The following is a 20,863-nucleotide window of genomic DNA, read 5'->3' as shown; positions in this document are numbered from 1 at the left end:
TTAAATTACTTATCTCTCCACAGCTCAGGCAGTCCGGACTAAAGGCATCTGGATTGATGGAGTGAAAAAAAAAGTCAAGTTTGGATACGATCCTGTCTGAAACATGCACAGTGCGATAGCTTGTGGTTTATTTAGTTTATCATGGGGGGAGAGTAGACTCTCTTTCTAAGGCAGTAGTGCTTAGTTACTTCGCTAAAGGTGGAAAGAATGTCCCGGAACTCTACAAGACTAGGTTCAACAGGACCTCTACTCCCATTCGCGTCCCCGCGGTAGTTTAGTGCGCGCGCTTGGATGTGTACGATGTCCTTGAAGTTGGGGAGGGAATCCAGCTGGGAGTCGAGATGTGCCGCGGACCACGTGATAGTATGTGGACGTATCACTCTACCATCAATGATTCTATGTGCTTCTTCGGCAATGGAGCCAGAGGTAAATGTCCTGACTGTCATCCTTGAGTCGCAGAAGACTTGAGTTCTCTGTTCGTCTAGGAGAGCCAAAACGATCGGTACCTGTTCCGCCCTAGCTAGGGTGGAGCCTGTGATAGAGGCCGCGCAAGTGACCTGTCCTTCGTGATTGACTACCATTGCGACGAAGCCCAATGTACTCATATACTGAGCTGCGTCAATGAAGCTGACCATGTGAGGCGACTCCTCGATCTTCCGGAGCAGTGCCGCAGCCCGAGCTCTGCGTCTGCCCGCATTGTGTTGCGGATGTACATTTTTGGGAAAAGGAGCAACCATGATGTTGTCCCTTAGGCGATCCAACACGTTCCTCCGCTACAATGAGGTTGACTCCCAAGACTGTGAGAATCTCCCTCCCCGCAGGGGTGCTGGAAAGACGTGATATTTGAGCCATTTTCTGAGCTTCTATGATTTCGCCGAGTGTGTCATATACACCCAGCTGGAGAAGGCGTTTCGTGCTGGCATTTACCAGAACTCCTAGCACTTTCTTGATGCTGTTACGGATTAGCGTATCCAACTTGTTCTTTTCGGATGCATACCACTTGTGCATTGCAGCCACGTAGACGATGTGGCTCATGAGGAATGCATGGGAAAGTCCGAGAAGATTATCCTCCTTCAGACCTCCTCTCTTGTTGGAGATTCTATTGACCAGGCTGATCATGCACTCCGTCTTGGTCATGATTTTCTTGAGCGTGGTATTGTTGCCTCAGCTAGACTCAATAAACATTCCGAGTACCCGTAGAGTGTCTACCCTAGGAATGTTGGCACCGCTCTTGGTGTGAAGCTCGATGTTCACCTCATCGAGGGGCTGCCACCCGCTGGGTCTGGGACCTTTTCTGACCAGTCTACAGAGAAGTAGCTCCAACTTTTTCGTCAAGCACCTTAGCCCCGTGCACTCAAGGAAAGTTTCAGTTTGGTCAATCGCCTCCTGTAGACTCGATTCCACCTCCCCTTCTCTGCCTCCGTTACACCAGATGGTGATGTCGTCGGCGTATATTGTGTGGTGAACACTGTCGGTCTTCGAAAGGGATACCGACAGTTGCCTGATGGCCAGATTTAATCATAACGGTGAAACCACGGCCCACTGTGGAGTCCCTCTGGGCCTGAACGATTACCCTTCGGATTTGTGGTCTCCGGCCTTTAACGTAGCTTTGCGACCCTCCAGGAACAACCTGACGTAGCCGTGAAAGGCCTGGCCTAGGTTGAGATCAGAGGTTGATTCTAGAATGTGTCTGTGCGATATGTTATAGAAGGCCTTCTCCAAGTCGAGCCCTAGAATGCCCTGCACGTCCCTCGTATCGCTGTCTATGATCTGAACCTTGAGTTTCATTGCGTCCTGTGTGGAGAGGCCTGCTCTGAAGCCCACCATGTTATAGAGCAGGAGACCATACTCTTTCACATGCTTGGCTATGAGAATGTGACTTACGTGCTCCGCTACCTTTCCGACACAAGACGCGAGGGAAATTGGCATGAGATTGGACAAGTCCAGATGTTTGCCTGGCTTGGGGATTAGTATACCAGGGCTTCTCTCCAGCCCCGGGGAACTTCACCCGTCTTCCAGGCCTTGTTGATTTCTTCTGTAAGCCAGTCTATAGAGTTGTCTTCTAAGTTGCTGAGAGCCTTATTTGTGACATTGTCAGGCAGCGAATGAAAAAAATCGCTGTTAAGTTATTGTTCAAGGCATTCCAAGATAGCTAAACATGACATTGCCTACAACTCTCAATTCTGCCTTAAGTCTTGCTACCACAAATGGAGCACAGCTTTCGGAAACAATTTACTCATCAAAGAACGCCAGGTTCCCAGTTTCCACTTTATCGTGCATTTCCGTCAGGTTGCTCATATCATTGAAGCTGTCCATATCGCAACTTGGCTCACGCACAACTCCCACCACTATGCCGAATTAGCTGTAAATCTATAGGTTCACAGGCTTTCACATCGGCGTAAGAAAATTGCCAAGGGTTTTTACGTGTTTTTTTCTCAGCTTGGGGAAAAGTCGGAATGGCCTGTAACGCAGTAGATAGAAGAAGAACAGGCCACTCACAGAAGCACCTGTGCTCTGTTAACCATCGTAACTGATTTATTGCCTGTGCATGTAGTGCTTATAAAATTCCACTATCATGTGAAAGAATGTATATTGGACAGACTAGCACCTGCCTTAACAAAACGTTATGCAAACAAGATAACAATTTAAAGGGCACGCCTTGATCACATCTGTCAGCACACACTCGCTCATGTAGCTGTGAACAATTTTTTTTTTAAAGAATGCATGTCATCTTCAGGCACGTGGATCAAAAAGCATGTGAAATCATTTAAGCTCTCCACATAAAGAAAAACCATGAACATTGCATTTCCATCCCATCTATAAAACTGCAAGAATGTGAAATCAGCCTCCTCGAAAGATGTGGCAAATATCAGTAATGTGAAGGTGCGCGCACAGAGAACTGTTTGTATTTATTTTTTCCTGTATGCAATAAACCAGTCAGTTGTTGGTTCAGTGCCTGTCCTGTGTACTTCTCTGTCTTGTGCTGTCGTTATTTTTGCGCTGCTTTTACTATGAAGTTAAACCAAGTTGCCCAGTTTTGCGTTCTATTGCTAGCCCTTATTTTACTGCAAACTACAGATGCCGTAATATTCACAAAGGCTTCCAACACAGAAAGCACCCCTGATTTGAACTGTCCTCCTTATCAATTCCTGACTGTGATCAAATACTGATATGCGTCGCATGATGAGCACCACAATTGACCTTTTCTTTATGGATGCCGCCATATGGATGGATGGATGCTATGAGTGTCCCCTTTGGAACAGGATGGTGGGTTGTGCCACCAAGTTCTTATTATATTGCTTAATGTCCTACCTATGTAAAAAAGGAGAACAACCACGATGAATTCCCATAACCAAACTTTCTGCACCCCTATTGCGAACTTTGTTTTTGTATGCCTCCGTTTTTTGTTGTTTCCCTACTTTTCTTCCACCAACTGCCTCTTACTAATCTCTATTGCAGACATGTTTACTTTCCCCTTGCTCTCGCTGAATGCAAGGGCTTCAAGGAGGCCAGGGGTGCCTAAATCGACCTCTGGGCAAATATCTTCACGTTCTCATAAAACATGCTCCATCGTTTCCCTAGCTTTACCACAGCAAGCACATGCTTCTTCTTCCTTCTTATATCTCACTTTATAAGTGTGTGTTCTAAGGCATCCCGATCTCGCTTCGAAAAGTAATGAGCTTCCCTTTGAGTTATCATAAATTTTTTATTTCCTGATTTCGTTTTTCATCTTACTCGGAGCAGGTTTCTTTTTCATTGCCGCCACCCATGAGATTACCTCAGCCTCTCCGATTTTCTGCTTGACGTTCTTTGTTGCCATGTTGCTCACCATACAGGTCATAAGCTAGGTCGTAAGCTTCCTACTTCTTTTCCTCCACTGTGAATCAATGTTTCTTCCTGTACAAATGCCTGAACACTCTCCCAGCCCATTTACTTTCTTCCATATTCCTTATTCGTTCTTCATAATAAATTTTACTGAGCTTTCCTCACTTCAAAACGTGTCTAGCCCATATCACCATGTACAGCTTCATTTGTAGTCTTCCCGTGAGTGCCCAATGCGAGGCATCCCACTGACCTTTGGTTGCCATCGAGTCCTGATTGTACCATTGATTTCAAGCAAACAATCACATTTCCAAGTGTAAGTCGTGGGACCATTACAGTTTTCCACATACCCTGGAGCACCTCATACTTATTGTATCCCCATAGCACTCTGCATTTCATTATGGCTGCACTACTCTTCCTCTTTACTGTTATTGTTGTTTCCTGTGTTTCCATATATCTATTGTCTTCGTTTATCTACATACCAAGGTATTTTATTCTTTCACATGAGGTATTTCCGGGCCCAGTATTGACACTGTCTGTTAACCGTTTTCATTGAAAATCATAACACCTGATCTTATAACGCTAAATTGTGGACCTGAATTATCACCTTCCTGGCCACAAAATGGCTCTAATGCTATATTGTGTAGGCAGTGGTGCCATCTATGGGCAGTAGGCATGCTGGCTTAGGCGAGCGCTCCGTGTTGTATACCAGGTATACGCTCAGTGGCAGTTTCTGGCGGTTATTATCGGCAGAAACTGTTTAACTGTATCAACAGTTGAAGTGCAGTTAAACCTTGATATAACGAAGTTGGCAAAAATCAACAATTTTCTTCGTTATATTGAAATTTCGTTCTATTAAAATTCAACCTTTTATGCAAATAAGTACAGTCACCTATCGATTTTTCTTACTGAAAAGGGGCCACAGAATTTGCCCACATTATCGGGCAATCGAAAAAAGCAAATTTGAATGAGAAAACAATTCATTTTGATCAATTTGGGAGTCTGCAACAAATGATAGGGTTAAATGCCACATACGTCAACGATATCTTTTCGGCGGTACGAATTAAGCGAAGTAAGCCCCACTTTCACATGCACTCCGCCCCCGCGGCTGATAGCATGGCCCCCACTGGGACAACATCAAGAAAAGCGCCAGCAGCGGGGGGCGAATTCTTCGCTTCATCTGCCTCTCACTATAACGGGTCGCCAAAACTCGAGATTACGCAACCTCCAATACTAAATGCACAGAAAGACAACTTACATGGGCCACGCCATCTCGGCATGCCCGTTCTTTGCATATGCGCCAGGTTATCTCTAAAGCAGGGTGCATGGCTGTGTATGTGCTCAGCCGCGCTTACAGGCCAGCGCAACCATGGCCGAGACGCACGCCAACTTACCCCCAACTCCGCCCCCTCATGAATGCTTGATCGCGTTACCGCAAGCTCACTCGCCTCCCCTTCTTTCCCTTTGTTCGCGTGGGAAGGGAGCACTGGCGAAGCCACCATCTTTCTTCTCTCACTCAAGCACACAGTGCACGGGGTACGATAAGATATTTTAGCACTTGTACTTTATATGGAACATGATGGGGCTCCCCTTCGGCGGTCGCTCTTGTCGCGCTGCACACGATTTGAGAGGTGCGTTTGCAAACAGCCGCTTGTAATTCAATCATTTGACCATCTGCGTTTGCGGAAATTTTCATTTATTGTCTCGACACTTCTTTTTTGCGGCGGCAGTGAAATTTCATTATATTGAAATGGCATACAACCACACTTCGTTATATTGAGGTTCTAAATAGATGGTGTTCTATGGACAAGAGGTTATGAAACGTTAAATTCTTTGTTATATAGAGAACTTAGTTGTATTGAATTTTGTTATATCGAGGTTTAACTGTACAATGCTTACAAATCGTAAATCTGCAAAAAAAGATATATGTATTGCAGTTCCATAAACTGTGTTGTTTACGGTATCTCAAGCGGACAAACGTGATATACGAATGTACAGCTTAAGTAACATTTTTAAAATGTTTACGAGGGTTTCGCAAAAGTGCTACTTAAAGATTACCAGTGCATATCAGTGTGGTATGTAATACCCCGATTTTGACCTTGTTCGGTGCAGTTTACAGAATTGTGATATTGTTTCTCACTGTCGAGTTTTTACTAAGAGTTGTAAACACACAGTACTTGAGTGAAATGTTGAATTTTTCTGAAATAAGAATGATGGCATGAACAGAAAATCCACTCCTACAGTTACTAGATTTCAACCTTTTAAGTGCAAGAAACCTCATCAAATCAACGCAGTGGTTTTGGTAATGGAAAAACACATGGGGATGGAAAAAAATGATTCCTCCATTCCTATGTATTTAGACAGGAACTCCCAAGCGAAAGTTTCCTCTAAACTCCCTATGCATTCCACAGCTATCTGGCAAAATTTGAGCGTATTCGGTGTCGTAGAAAGTTTGTATTTGTAATGTTTTATATTGCAGTTGAACTGTGCAGTGTTTGGCAACATTTAAGGATGGCAAAATGAAGTGCACTTAGCACGTGGTTCTGTTTTTGCATGTGCGTATCACAATCAGCTCGAGATAGTTTCTTCAGGTGTTCTGTGGTTCAAGCTGTTTTTATTGCACAAGTGAAAGATTTGCGGGCAGAATGCAATGTCAACATTGTTGCTGTGCCGCTGGGTGCCAGAGCGTGCGGAGGTCCAACGCAGTGTGCTAGTGGTTTCAGAGCAAACGACACAATGATGGTTCCGCAACTATAAATTTAGTAATAACTAACTCAAGAATAAGAGCTATGCAAAAAAACTTGTGCAGCATGTTACACTCCTATAACAAGTGAAGGCGAAAGCCTGCTGCACACTTGGTAATGCATTAGATCATACAATTGAGGACCAGACTCCTTGCAAGACATAACGAGCCGCAGTGTGAAGTACATGTGTGGCGCTTTCAGGTTGACCTCCTCAATGACACATGAGAGTACTTAATGCACTACCTAAAGGTGCAGCAAGCTTGTCGTCAGGAAGTGTTTTAAATGTGTAACACAAGCCGAACACAATTGTGTTGCATCCTCTCAGCAGGGGGAAGCTGCACTCATGGTCAAATGCCTTGCTCCCGCCGCTTCGCACATTGCACCTCATTTTTCGCTTGGGGAGCACCAGAGGCCGTCGCGTACTTATGAGACCTACCGTGCAATCTGCTAGGTCCCCGGCGAGCGTCCTCCATTGCCGTCACTCTCGCTTCACAGTCTATCGCCACGACCGTTACCGTGTGATGTCAGTGACGCAACACCTGTTTTTCTGTCTGTGCACGCCACTTATTCCCCTCTCCACCCGCCGCTCACTCAGAGAAGGTAAATTTTTTTTTTACCACTCGACTAGATTCCGCGTTTTTTCTTTCATGGCCATCGCACAATGAGCAGCTTAAGGCTTTTGCCTTAAAAGTGGCGATTGCAAAGGCGGCGCCATGATTAATTCTCGCGTGCCCCGCCTCTCTGGCACGTCATTTTGTGCCAGAGAGGGGGGGGGGGGCACATACCCAGTGTGCTCTCCCCCCATTCTTTCCTAGCTACGTTCTGGGCAGTGATTTCAAATGAAAATTTCCGGTTAAAATGTGAAGAGAGAGCCGATTTTCTAGTGTATAACCATATTGTGCCCCTACACTCAGTCACAATGATGAATTCAAAATACTAGTTAGACAACCACGTCATGGGACCCTTTAGAAGGGACAGAAAATATGCCCAAACACACTGCTGTTTCATTTGGCAGTACACATCCGATTCTAAAAGGCACCCAGTTGTTATAGGTTCGTAGCAGAAAACAATGTGCACCAATATCTATTATATTACTAACACAAAAAATGTAGCATACCTTGGAAGATGGAACTGGCAGAGTTTACCTTCGCTGAACGTAAAATTACTTACACTCCACCGTCAACCTTGGAGACATTGTTATCACTGCACGTCTAGGTACAAGTCACTCTTTTCGTGGTCCATTGCGTTTGACATTCCACATTTTTTTTAAACCTCTCTGCTACAATTGCAAATGGGAAGGTGGCCCACACTCAGACTAACCATTTCGCTAGTTCTTCCTGCAGCACATGCAAGTCTCCTGAGTTGTGTAGGTGTCTGCTAACTTAGCATGTAAAATAATTTGTCTTCTGAATTAGCTCTCATAATTAAAGTCTGAAAGTGGTGCGCTGCCATCGCCATCCTATGCTGCGAGTGCTGAAGTGCCGGCATGTATCGGGGGGAAGGGGGCCTCATTCTTTGAATCTGCCTAACCAAAGTAGCACCATGACTGCGTCTGTATGTGGCCTCAGTCATTTATGGTTCGGGGTGTTTACTTTAATCTCAGAGGCCATAGCTTTTGATGAACTCGCGAAAATCCATAGGCAAGCGATTTTTTTCTGTGCTCCTCTGCCCATCATAATGCAGCGTGTGTCGTCCATGCTAGTACTACCGCTCTAGGCACCATGCATCATAAGTGCAGTCTAAATGAACTGTTGGATGCACAAAAGATGTCGCATATCCTTCATGCTATGAAATGTTATTCGATATATAGCACCGATCACACCGCTAAGCCTAAATGCCTGCATTGCCTGGCATGCAGTGGTGCTCTTTGCACGCTCAGGACGGTCGTTGTGCGTTTTCATTACAGAACCGACATAGTGCAGTAGAAAACCAGTCGAAACCAGTAGAAAACCAGTGTTGACACCAATGTGCCTGAGCCACAACTAATGCGTGAATATTTCCTGCATGTCCATTACATTATGCCGTTTAAGCGGCCGATATTGTCATCTGTTGGCAACAAAAGTCGACCAGGTTGACAAGTGGCTCACAGCCTGCAGAACTGCAGAAACTGCACTCGCAAGTACGTATTAAAAGCGCTCAACTTGGTTACAGCGGGTCCGCGAATCACACAATGATGAATCTTACATGCCGCTGTTGCGTGGGTCCCTCGCTACTCAGAGACTACCGAAGTGTACATGTGGCATGTGATGGCTTCGTTAAATCCAAAATGCTAAATTATTGTTCTATGTCGATAAATTCTCAAAGTGAACAGGAAAAAAACAACATTAGGTTAGATTCGTTCTGACCACTCGTGGAACTATAAAATACCAATTGCTGAACCCTTGAGTTCTGCAAAACCCAGTTGAAGAACCACTGGTCTACTACTATATGGTGAATAAATTATGACCCAAAAAGTGCTAGTCTTGGTGCCTGTAGCAAGATACCAGCAAAAACAATATTAGTATGCAAGACTTTAACCATTCCGTTTAGCTCACAACAGTTTTATTCTGCAGCATTTCTCTGAAAATGAAAAGCACTGCTAGAAATACAGATTGCTTGTGTCCACTTACACAGATGGACCCTATAATTCACACTGCCATCATTGCTAATCGTTCCATTTGTCGAGATCCCAATTAATTTGCTTGGCTTGCCAGCAGTAAATCATGCTTGCAAGTATACATTTTAAATCACTCAGTTTGGTCTATATTTGAGCCACGTGATAGCAGTTTGAAAGTGGCAGGAGCCACAGCTGTTGGAGCTACCAGTTTGCTCCTCGCACATGTTCAGTTGACCAAGAGCAGAAATCGCACAAGGACACTTACTGTAAGGACTGCCAGGCACAATTCAGCGCTGCATTTTGGTTCGAAGATTATCACACAAATTCCCAACTGCCAGCACGACTAGTGCATGCAAATGTTAGAGTCAGGAGACATCTGGGCACTTGCATGTTTTCCTTATGTGCTTTTCCTTTGTGCCATCATGCAAAAAGAAAATTGGGAGAAATGAGTTCCACACATTTCTCGCATTCTTCCAGAAAAGAAAAGGGGTCATGTGAGCCAAGGTCAGCAAGCGTCATCAGGTTGTCAAGTGAGGGTAAAAACGGCAACAAACTTGCTGCTGCCAACATACCCTCAAATCTTGAAGAACTCCCTTGAACGCGTCAACATTGCCAACGGAATCGGTGAGCACTCCCAGCCAGGAAGAACCACCACCCACTGCAGCCTGCCGGCGTCGGCGTCTGAGGGGTGGCTGACTCTGCGTCTGCAGCCATCCAAGATAGATAATGTGGGGGGCAATGACGTTACCACTGCCACCACTCATCGGGGGTTCCAAACCCCCCTGACCGTCCACTGCTGCTCCGAGCCACGAATCGTTGAGCCACACCTGGCAAAAAAAGGTCCAGCACAGGGAAAGTCAATGCAGTGCACAACGATGTTTTAGCTTGCCATTCGCTCGTTTGGAGGTGCCACCACTTAAAAGGGCCCTAAAACACTTCACAAACATAGCAAGAAAAGGTTTCTGACCTGTTAATGAGGCTTCTGTGAGCATGCAAAACATATTATTGCACTGCATGCAGCAGGGAATTGACAATCTCGTGTCAGGAGCAGTGAAAAATCGTCTGCCCTCGCTTCCACAATGTTGTCATACAGGGCCATATCAAGCAGCTGGGCCCACAACAGCTATTGGTTGATTTCGTAATTGCGAGAACATTCTCAGTAATACAATTATAGCTCGTTTGAGTTAAATAAATAAAAAATTTATTTGTCTGCGATCTCAAAAAGACAGATAATCCCTTTCATCTTTTCACTGCCAGTCTACACGCGACAGTTGCGTGTTACTGCATCTGCTGCACTTGGCCTCCGTGATGAAAAGTGTAACGTAGATACCGCAGCCGCCATGGGGTGCTGCCACGAGCAGTGTCCCTACCGAGACATTCAGCCTTTGGGTGGGGCCAGTGGGGCATTGCTCACCTGCGGCTCTTTGCCGTCTCTGCTGCGTAGCTTACCAGCGCGGGAGTGGAAATGGAAGAACAGAGAAAGTTACTCCTCGGTCCGATAACTACGTTTAACTTCACATGTGTTTGAAGGATTACATCTTTTTCGAACAAGAGATTTGTGAGGCAATGTAATTTAATAGTGTTGTCATTCTATGGTTAGCTAGAAAAATGTTTTAAGGAACCTTTAAAAAGCTGCAGCTCGGAGCTAACTGCCTCTTCAAATATGTACAGTGCTCAGCGATTCGAATATGACACTTGGAGCACATGACTGCTGGCACTTTATGCATCACCAATGGGCTCTGGGGCCACCAAGCTGATGCATTATGGTATATGACGAAACTGAGGGCCTTTGTGACACAACACTTTGTGACTGCATTTGAGCCCCAAGCAATCACCCAGCACTCACCGGTAGTGCAAAAAGTGATGGCCACTATGCGGCTCAATTATTGTGTTTGAATCACTCGGCACTTTACATCCCAAACACAGAACTGCTCTTCCTGGGCAACCACTGAACTGATTTGAATATGTGGCCCTCATGAGAAAAAGTTGAATTGAACTGAATGGTAGAACTTAACATCCGGTAGCTGCATCATGGGATTGAGGGACACTGTAGTGGAGGTCTCCCGATTAATTCTGATGACCTGGGGTTCCTTAGCACAAGTGTTTTACATTCAACCTCAGATAGAAAAGCGGCCATGGAGCTAGAATTGAAACCCGGGAAGAGAGGAAATTAAATTCTGACTTGATCTGTAAATTGCATCATGTATTAGAGCGTCTCAGTGGATAAACATGACATGTTAGCTCTGAGCCTAATGTGAAATCCATATATTGTTTATACAAGTTCTGTAAATATTCTATTCACAAATTACTGGTGGGATACCAGGGAGTAGTGTGTAATATGTTTATCAATTTTGTCCATCTTGGATGTCCTAACTTGATGCAATTTACAGCTAAAACGATACAGTAAAACCTCGTTATAATGAAACTGGATATAACGAACTAATGGATATAATGAAGCAATCGTGATTCCACTTGAAATTCTGATAGATGCCCATGTATTGAAAACCTCGTTCTAACAAAGTTAAAATTTCCTCGCAATAGGTATAACAAACCTTTCTTATAGAGCGCAGCTCTCTGGCGCCCATTTCTGCATTTCGCGGTGCCGTCGTGCCTCACCATAACCAGCTCCGTAGCCGGGGCCAACGCGCTGCTCTAGCTGCGCATGCTCTTGGCGCCATCTCTTGGTGCTCTTGGCGCAAATACCACTCATGTGTGGCGGCAATCAGAGCGCCGGCTCGGTGACGGCTTATCTTGATTATGTGCTGCTGCCCAAGCCAAAACGCATAGCTGCAACCGTTCGCCCCTGCGTGTACCCCTTCCCCCCCTCCTCTCCTCCGTGGCAGCAACCGCGCAAGAGCGCGCGGTGTTCTCCAGTTGCCGAAGCGCCGGCTTGGTATCAGCGGATCATGGTGCGTGCTTCCCAAGCCGAAATGCAAAACCACGTTCAGTTGACTCGCTAGCCGCGTCAGCAGCGTCAGTCAGTTGCTGCCATCTCTTCGCCGCGCAACATTCCTATGCGCCTAGGTGCTGCCATGTGCAACCTCCCGATAAGCGAGGCAGCTGTGCCAAGCTACACTCTCTTTGCGGCAGCTGGTGCGAAATGTTCCGCACCAGACGAATTGTTCGAGGTTCACGGACGGTTTATATTATAATATAGTTAGTCTGCCTATATAAGTAGTTTATTCTCAGCCAGTTCTTTCTAAGCCATCAGCGAGGCAACCAGTGGAAGTCCTTCGTCTGCCGCTGCTGGTAAACGAGCTGCCCAAGCAGAGGTCCAGCGCCGTTGCCGCAAGAACACAGAGGTGCGCTGCGCCGAACCAGGCATTGGTGCAGCAAGTCTAGCATATATCCATCTATTTCTCCACCACGAAGCTACCTTCATGACAATCAAGAACTGGGAGTGGAGTGTTTCTTGAAGAAGAGAAGAATCAAAAGTTGTAACTGTACATACATGTCTTGCTCGAATTATTTGCCTCAGTATACAGAAAAGCCGAAACAGCTGAAGAGCTGCGCTCAAATTTCACATTAGGAAGTAACGTAATCGTCGTCAATTTTTTTTCCACAATGAGCACATACTGACCATTTTGGTACCTGTCGGGTCAATGTCTCATAGCGTGTGACGTTCGCGTCTCCTGTGCGCGCCTCCCGACCTCCCCTTTCCCGTAGAACTGGTGGACCGGCCCGCTCTTCCACTGCGCGCGTGGGGCAGCGCTGACTGCAGTTTTGTTGTTGCTTGTCGTTGCCTCCGTGCTCGTCAACAATATCAGTGTGTGTTTCTATCGGTTCATTCGTGCGAGTTCCCGCCACATGGATGGGTCAGAAAAGGTGCCGGCCCTAGTGGTCTACAAAACTGCGTCACCACGATGCTTCAAAGGCAAATGTAAGCTCCAAGTGAGTTATGTGTCCAATCATAAGGCTTGGATGACAATAGAAATTTTCGCACAGTGGCTGCAGGAGTCGGACGAGCGGCTGGGCAAGCTGAACCGGAAGATATGCCTCATACTGGACAACTGCGCAGCCCACCACACTGCCGCTGTGCTCAAAAACATCGAGCTATGCTTCTTGCTGCCAAACTGCACTGCAGTTGTGCAACCCCTCGACCAAGGAGTTATCATGAACTTTAAGTCGGGCTACTGCAAGCATGTGATCGACCGGACTCTGCTCAATATGAGCATGAAGCGCGAGTCCACTATTGACTTGTACATGGCAATCGAGATGCTACAGGCTGCTTGGATGGCTGTACCGGCAAGCATGATTGCAAATTTCTTCCGGCGTGCCTCATTTGGCATCAGCAGCGGCGGTTACAGTGAAGATCTCAGTACTGCCGCCAATGAAGGCGCCGCAGGCAACCAAGCCCTAGCGTGGTTGTGCCCGACTGCACACCTTCTGCGCGTACGTCAGTGCCGACGCTGACGTGGTCACGACCGAAGAGCTAACGGAGGCAGAAATCGTGCACGCAGTGACGGGGGTGCCTAATGATGACAGTGACGTATGTGTCGATGACAGCCCGGAGCCTAATATTGGCAAACCCGAAGCACCGACGCCCGCACAAGTGCTGGATGTGGCAGACTTTCTGTGCCGCTTCTTTGGCACTCACGATGACGGCGAGGACAGACTTGAAATAGTGGCTGCAGCTGAAAAAGCCATCATTCGCCTGAAGAAGACGCAGCAAGAATCTATCAAGGACTTCTTTTCTGCAAAGTGAGCTGCCAGATGGTGTGCTGTTGATCAATCAGTAATGAGCCATTTGGCGTGAATAACATAGCAATTCCTTGCTGTCTTTTTTTCACTTGTTTTTTTTTTCGTGTGATGGCCATTTTCTTTTTCATGTGGCAGGCTGCTGTGAGATTTGGTGGTAAGTACATCCTCTCTTGCTTGCTAATTGTGGATAGAAATGGATAGTGGCTATAACAAACTAATGGTTATAACAAATTACAACCCCCCCCCTTCAACTTCGTTATAACGAGGTTTTACTGTATATGTTTTCATCGCAGCATTACAGATTTCTAAACTTGATGTTTTTATTTATTCCCAGAATCTTCTGAAACTTTTGAAAGTAATCAAAAGCCTAAATAAAAAGAAATATCTGCACCCAGCAATCGGTAAATGTTCCCTCTCTTTTTTTTTTTTACGTGCAACAAACCTCAATATCATTTCCACAGGATGCCGAGAAAGATTGTTTTATATTTGAATTATGTCTCTTGAATCTAAACACAACAACCAACCTGGACAAAGTGAAGCTTGCCATCATCCAGTCGCAACTTGGATGGATGCAGAATCTTAGGCACGTAGGTTGTTCCAGCACCACCAGTGGAACTGCTCAGCAGAAGCACTTGAAGACGGCCATCACGGAGCCGGGCAGCTAAGAAGCTCTCGTCACCCGTTGAAGACTGCATAGGCGAGGGCTCTGCACCGATGTAGAAGAGCAGGCCAGAAGGGCTCCGGGTGCGCACAAACAGGGTGGCCTCAACTCCCAGGCCAAGGCTGCCCCAGTGTTCAGGCTTCACCCGCAGCCTGGTGAAGCTCAAGCTGTTATGATGACCAAAGGTGGCCGCTGGGTAGCCTGCACAGGAGTACATAAATTTTGGATATATTGAAGGGTTAGAAGCATGTCAACCTTAAATGGCCTTTTGATCGCTTCTGTATTCAAGAAAGCAGGCTAGCAAGCAGATCTCTGCTCCTCACTAGCAGTAAGAAGGCTTGTCATATACAGCGCATTCAGGCAGTCTTAAAAATTATGTAAGAAATGCTACAGCACCTACACAACAGCACCAGTGGACTTGCATTATTTTAATGATGGTGAACATCTTACAGAGCAGAAGGGCTGAAAACTGAGCTTGTTGGTAGATGTATATCCCCAGCATATCCAGCATGCATATATATATATATATATATATATATTCATTTTAAATAAGAGTCGCTAATCAATTTCTAGAAGTTCAGTTGGCTGGCATGAATCAAATCAGATGTCCCAAAGCTACACCTGGGATACAAAGTCACCAAGAAAGTGTAGAAAGTTTCACTTCATATTAGATTTTTCTAGTAGCTAAATACAGCGCTGATGCAGATTTTTCTAGCAGCTGAATACAGCACCGATGCTAGCACAAGGCAACCTTTTTGTAACCTGTCTGCACAGTGTCATTGAGGATAAACTTCTGCCTGTTAGGTAAGCTATACAAAAGTTAAGAAAAGTTGCACGTACTGTTGTTACACCGCTCGCCATAGTAGGGTCGGTGGCAGTGACACTCGTGCCGGTCCCACAGATCCACACAGTTGCCTTGGCCACTGCATGTGTCAGTGACGCACTGCTCCTCACGTGGACAACCCTCAGAGAGCCCAGCCTGGTCACGTGGCAACTGCAGCACTCCGTCGAGCCACACTTCTCTCAAGCACCCTACAAAGCCACTTATGTTCTGTTTATGCAAACTCCATACACTATTGGCAGCATCTCGATGAGACTGTCCACTTCCAAGGACAACTGAAACCAGCGGAGTGGCCGGATCATAGCCAGGCAATAAGGCTGTTGCATTAGGGCCTTCAGTCAAGGACACGGATATCGATCCCAATAACAATTCCAGATTCAGTTCCTTCCATTCAGCATTATTCAGTCCCTCACCAATGGTGACCAATGAGTCATCTGCAGACTCCACAATTACACGGCCTTGGGCCAGGGCAACCAACAGCATGCGATTTTTATCTAGGGCCACGCGCGCTAACAGACCCGTGGGAAGGGTTGTTCGGAATTGCATCTTCAACTTGTGGTAGTCCAGCGCACCTTCATGCTGCCGGTCTGCCTTAATGGTGAGGTCCCAAGTGGATTCATTGTTCAGTGAGGCAGTTGTAACTGTTTGGCAGATGTTTCCCGCAAAGCCTGGCAGGCAATGGCAGCGGTACGAGTGCTGCCCATCATCAGTCAATAGCGGCTCACAACGGGCATCATTCAGGCACGGTACCTCTCGGCAGCCAATCAGGAGTGTTGAGCAATTCTTGTCACCATACCCGTCAGCACATGTACATTCATAGTCGGCAACCTTGTCATGGCAGGTGGCACCATTGCGACATGGTTGATATGCCTCGCATTCGTTCACCTGGGGAACAAAAAAAAAATGCCAACAAATAATACGGTCACAATATTGCTTAAGAACAACAATGAGTCTGATGATTTGTGATCCACAAAACCAGCACATATTAGTGGTTTTTTTGCACAGAACATCAAAGCAGGCCTGACTCCCACTTCCCACCACAGACATTTGAAGAGTGTACAGTAATTGTCTTCATTAATGCACAGAATGTACATCCTGGCAATGTAATATTAGTGGCAGTTTTCATTGCGCACAATTGTTAACTACAAATGCAAAACTAGTACCAACTGTCCCCAGGTACCATTTACTTAAATATTAGGGTTGTGCAAACATAAAAATTTTCTCATACAAATCGAATACAAATGCTTAGCTTTAAATATCACATCAAATATCGATATTGATATGCACATGGATTTATTAGCAAGTTGGGTTAATAATTTATCATGTTGGAACATTGTACTTGCATTGTCAAAGCTAAAAAAACTAGACCAGTAAGCCGTTATACTAAAACATTGTGTATTTGGCTCACATTAACTTGGAAAATTTAGTAATTCCCACTAGCTGTTCTTGCCAGCTTGTGCCTTATATTGCATCAAATGCCCGAGAAATCGGAGGCATTTGACCCTGTGCCAGTCGTCTCTCATCGCACTTGCTGAGCAATGAGCTCAGAATTGAGGGTGGCGCTGCAAAAATATTTTTAAAAAAAGAAAAAGAAAAGTGACCTTCGCTGTCAGCAAACCCGTACCCCTTGCTACTGAAAGACTGGCTTTCCCGCAATGTTCCGAAGTTTAGTGCATAAGTGTGCTTTACAAGCGAAATTTCGCTAGCAGCACGACACCGCAAAATTCTGCAGAAAATCGCTCCAATATTCTTAGATTAGACAGAAACGAATGCTAAGAATTGTGTTTGCTCCCACACAGCCAGCAATATATTATGTTTGGCAGGAATATTCGTATCCAACCGAATATTGTAACATCTTCGAATACGTATCTATTTTTCAAATCGAATATGGATATTAAAAATATAGCATTCGATAATATTCAAACTTTTCAAATACTTGCACACCCTATTAAATAGTGTTACTATGCAGCTTTAAGAAAATTAGCAGTGATAATTAACAAAGATGTACAGCAATGAGTGGAAACGCTCAATGGAATCCTCATGCCCCTAGGTGATAAACTTCCTCACATGCTAAGATCTCGTGCCATGCTACTGCAGAGAGATGCCAGGTTGGGGCATGGGGCAAAGCTAATTTCAAGAATATAAAGCATGAGGAGTTTTACTTTTGCTCACAACCTCGCAAGCAGCAGATGCACGAAACTCACAGTGGAATTTCTGTTCCTCTATATGTCTGCAAAAAGAATCATTTGTGACCCGCACCCCATCGGCCACATTGTAATTTGCCCACCAATAAGTTTTCTGAACTGTATAGTCAGAAACTGTATGGTCATCTGAACTAACCAACCTGCCTCGTCATGTGGGGTGGGACCTGCTATGGCAAAGCTACCTGACAAGCCCAGTGTGCCAGTGAGTAATTGATGGCCCCACTTAACTATTGCTCAAATAAGAATTACAGTTGAAGCCCGCAATAACAAAATCGGTGGCAAAAGCAAAAGAAAAACTTGCTTGCGGGACACGAATTTTGTTGTTGCAAAATGGAACAGAATAGACAGGCAATGCATAGCAAAACGAAACATTACTGTCAAAATTCCATTGGCCTGGGCAATCCTTGCTCAAGGCTATACAACCATATTGCCGAGAGCACAAAGTGCGTCCCATGCGTCGATCAGTGATGATGGCACTGCCATGGAGCAGTATTCTTGATCGATTGATTTTGAAAATCCGATCACTTTTGCAACATTTCACATAACTCAGCTCCGAATGTAGTGCAACAGCGTTCCTACAGCGAACACAGTTGCTCGTAGACCCCGACATGTCTGGTGCCAAGCACGAAAGTGATCGTACCTCGTACGATCACTTTTGCCTTGAAAAAGACAAGTCCACTTGTTGAAAGATTGGCTCCCACTTTTTCCTTGTTCTCGTTTTGCTCATTGTCTTGAATTTCCATCTCCCATAGCGGCCGTGATGCCGTCGTGGTCGTTCCGCCGTCTTCATATTAGCTTCGTAATCCGACTCTTGTCGTGCCATCGTCATCACGCTGTCATTGTCAAGATGTCATTGTGCCATCATCACAATTTCATAAATGTCATGCTATTGTCGTCATGCCATTGTCACTATACAATCTATGACCGACCTTTCAGATGCACGATTTGTCGAACATGCCTGGTATACAGTACACCTGGCGAGTATACTGGCAGGTCTTCAGAGCTATTTTGGACATGCCTGTGGTAATACGAGTTTTTGGGAGCAGTAAAAGGCATGCATTAATTTTTTTGGACAGCCCAATTTTTCGGATGTTTTTGCAGCCCTAGGAAGTCCGAAAAATCAGACGCTTACCGTACCTCCTTTTTTTGTTCCATCAACGTAATTCCTTCTTCGCCATTCCATCAAAATCATGCTTGCATCATTCCGTTTGATCATGCCACCATTGTCATGTCATCATCGTCATTGCGTCGTCATCACACAGTTGTTATGCATTCCTTGCATACCGTTGTCGTGACGCCTTCGGGCCTGTTCCATTGTCATCATTCCAGCTTCGTCATCCAATATTCGTCACTTGTCGTCACACTATCATCGCCATACACGCATCATCCCACCATAGTCATCATGCACTTGTCATCCCATTGTCCTCACGCTGATACTGTTATGCCATCGTCATTATTTAACAATCATGTGACTAGTCTTGCTACATTGCTTGGAGGCTAATCACATTAACGTCGACAGTCATCATGAAACAGGTTATGCCAAAATTGTTTAAAATTATTTGTACAGCACCTGCTCTCAAATGCAGGTGCCACAGGTGATGACTGAGCATGTGAATGGTGCTGCGCATGCTGCACAAATAAATGCACAATATTCTCTGCAGGAAAGGCTTGATGCCAATGACAATAGTGTGTAGGTAGTGGAATTTTTGCACTCTGTTCAAATATTAACATTAAGTCAATTCTTTCAGAAAAAATAAAATAAAATTGAGTAAATATGATTGTCATTCGCATCACACACTTTATATTCTAAGAGGTTTTCTAGAAGCTAGAAGAGAAAAAGAGACAACACGCACCTCAGTTCCACAGTCGACACCTTCATATCCCGCCTGACACTCGCAGCGATACGCATTCACCAGGTCAACACAGTGACCGTAGATACTGCAGTTGTGGCCAGGACAATCGTCTATGTTGTTTTCGCATCTTGTTCCATTAAATCCAGGTGGGCAGAGGCACACATATCCAGCAGCCGTGGCATAACTGAAGCTCTGGAAGAGCCCCAGATAGTTTTCCCGGTAGAGACTCGTATTGGAGCGTTCAAGACAGGCAGCCCCATTTTCACAGGGTGGAGTAGACGGCCTTGGAGGGTCGCAGTCTGGTACATCAGTTTCACAGGAACTGCCCTCATAGCCGTCATAGCAGTGGCAGTAGAAACCACGCACACGATCTTCGCACGTTCCACCATGCAAGCAGGCCCCCGGGTAGCAGTCGTCAATGTTCCGCTCACAGTGTGCGCCTTCGAAGCCTGTATCAGTGCAGTTGCACTCATACCTGCACATTTAAGAACAGCAAGAAAGTACATCAGCATAGAGCAACCATTTCAAGGTTTCTTGGCATTATACATGATTTCAATGAATGTATGCACTGTACGCTTCATTTTGCTGAGTGAGCAATTGCTGATCATAGTTTTTATACCATTGGACCGGACGACGCATTTTTTTTTCAAGGCCATCAGACATGAGCCACTTAAGGCTTTCGCCTTAAAGAAAAAAAAGGCACAACAGGCAAGTGATTACAGTACTAGCGTTTCTGTTGTGAATAAATTATAGGATGTGCGGACAGGCACAGATTGATATAGATCTTGGAGACAGATGTACAGTGAGAACAGATGTGAGAATGCCTGGCAGATGCAGTTTGAATTATTCTGGTAAGTGAAGAAAAAAGAAAAGCACTGGAGCAGGCAGATAGTAACTAACAGCCTAATTTTTAAAATATTTTTGCTTCAACTAAGCTTACATGTTAGTCATTACCAACCGTGTTTCACGTAGCTTTTGTCTCGACCAATTTTCTGCTTATCACCTCAACCCAAAGAGCTATGCACCAGTCATGTGCCACTTGAACCAAACAATACAGCAGCTATCTTGCAAGTAATATAGAATTCTATGTACTAGGTAAAACAAAACAGATCTACTGAGCTAATTGAAACTCAACCATGAATTCTGATCATTAGTTGATTATTCCAACACAGCAGGATTGCACTGTGTAATACATTCTATGTTTGACACATTTCCAGTCACCGAAATGCGGGACCCTGGTACCACTGAAATTTGACCATCTCTCGTAGAATCTGTAGTAGTACTATTACAATTTTATTTCGTACCTACATTACCAGAACGCTTGTTGAAAATGTAGCCTAAAGTGCACCTGATAAAATTGGTAACTTGAAGCCTAACTGCAGAATGCCTGTCCTTCTGCATCCAGGTCATGGCTACTAAAAAAACTAAGGGGCACATAACT

General features: G+C 45.2%; 1 protein-coding gene across 1 annotated transcript in view; it reads right to left on the bottom strand.

The window, feature by feature from the left end:
* The window catches only part of crb (cell polarity complex component crumbs), a 308,733-nt gene that overhangs the window by 65,631 nt on the left and 222,239 nt on the right, over positions 1-20,863 (bottom strand). Inside the window, exons 15-18 of the mRNA XM_065452373.1 lie at positions 19,423-19,897; positions 15,365-16,250; positions 14,388-14,725; positions 9,735-9,989 (exon numbers count right to left, since the gene is read on the bottom strand). Coding sequence (XP_065308445.1) covers positions 9,735-9,989; positions 14,388-14,725; positions 15,365-16,250; positions 19,423-19,897 — 1,954 coding nt within the window. The remainder of the gene's footprint in view (positions 1-9,734; positions 9,990-14,387; positions 14,726-15,364; positions 16,251-19,422; positions 19,898-20,863) is intronic.

Source organism: Dermacentor albipictus, unplaced genomic scaffold (assembly GCF_038994185.2).
Source record: "Dermacentor albipictus isolate Rhodes 1998 colony unplaced genomic scaffold, USDA_Dalb.pri_finalv2 scaffold_21, whole genome shotgun sequence".
Taxonomy (NCBI): Eukaryota; Metazoa; Arthropoda; class Arachnida; order Ixodida; family Ixodidae; genus Dermacentor; species Dermacentor albipictus.
The sequence above is the reverse complement of the archived record's forward strand: the minus strand, read 5'-3'. Positions and strand labels throughout refer to the sequence as shown.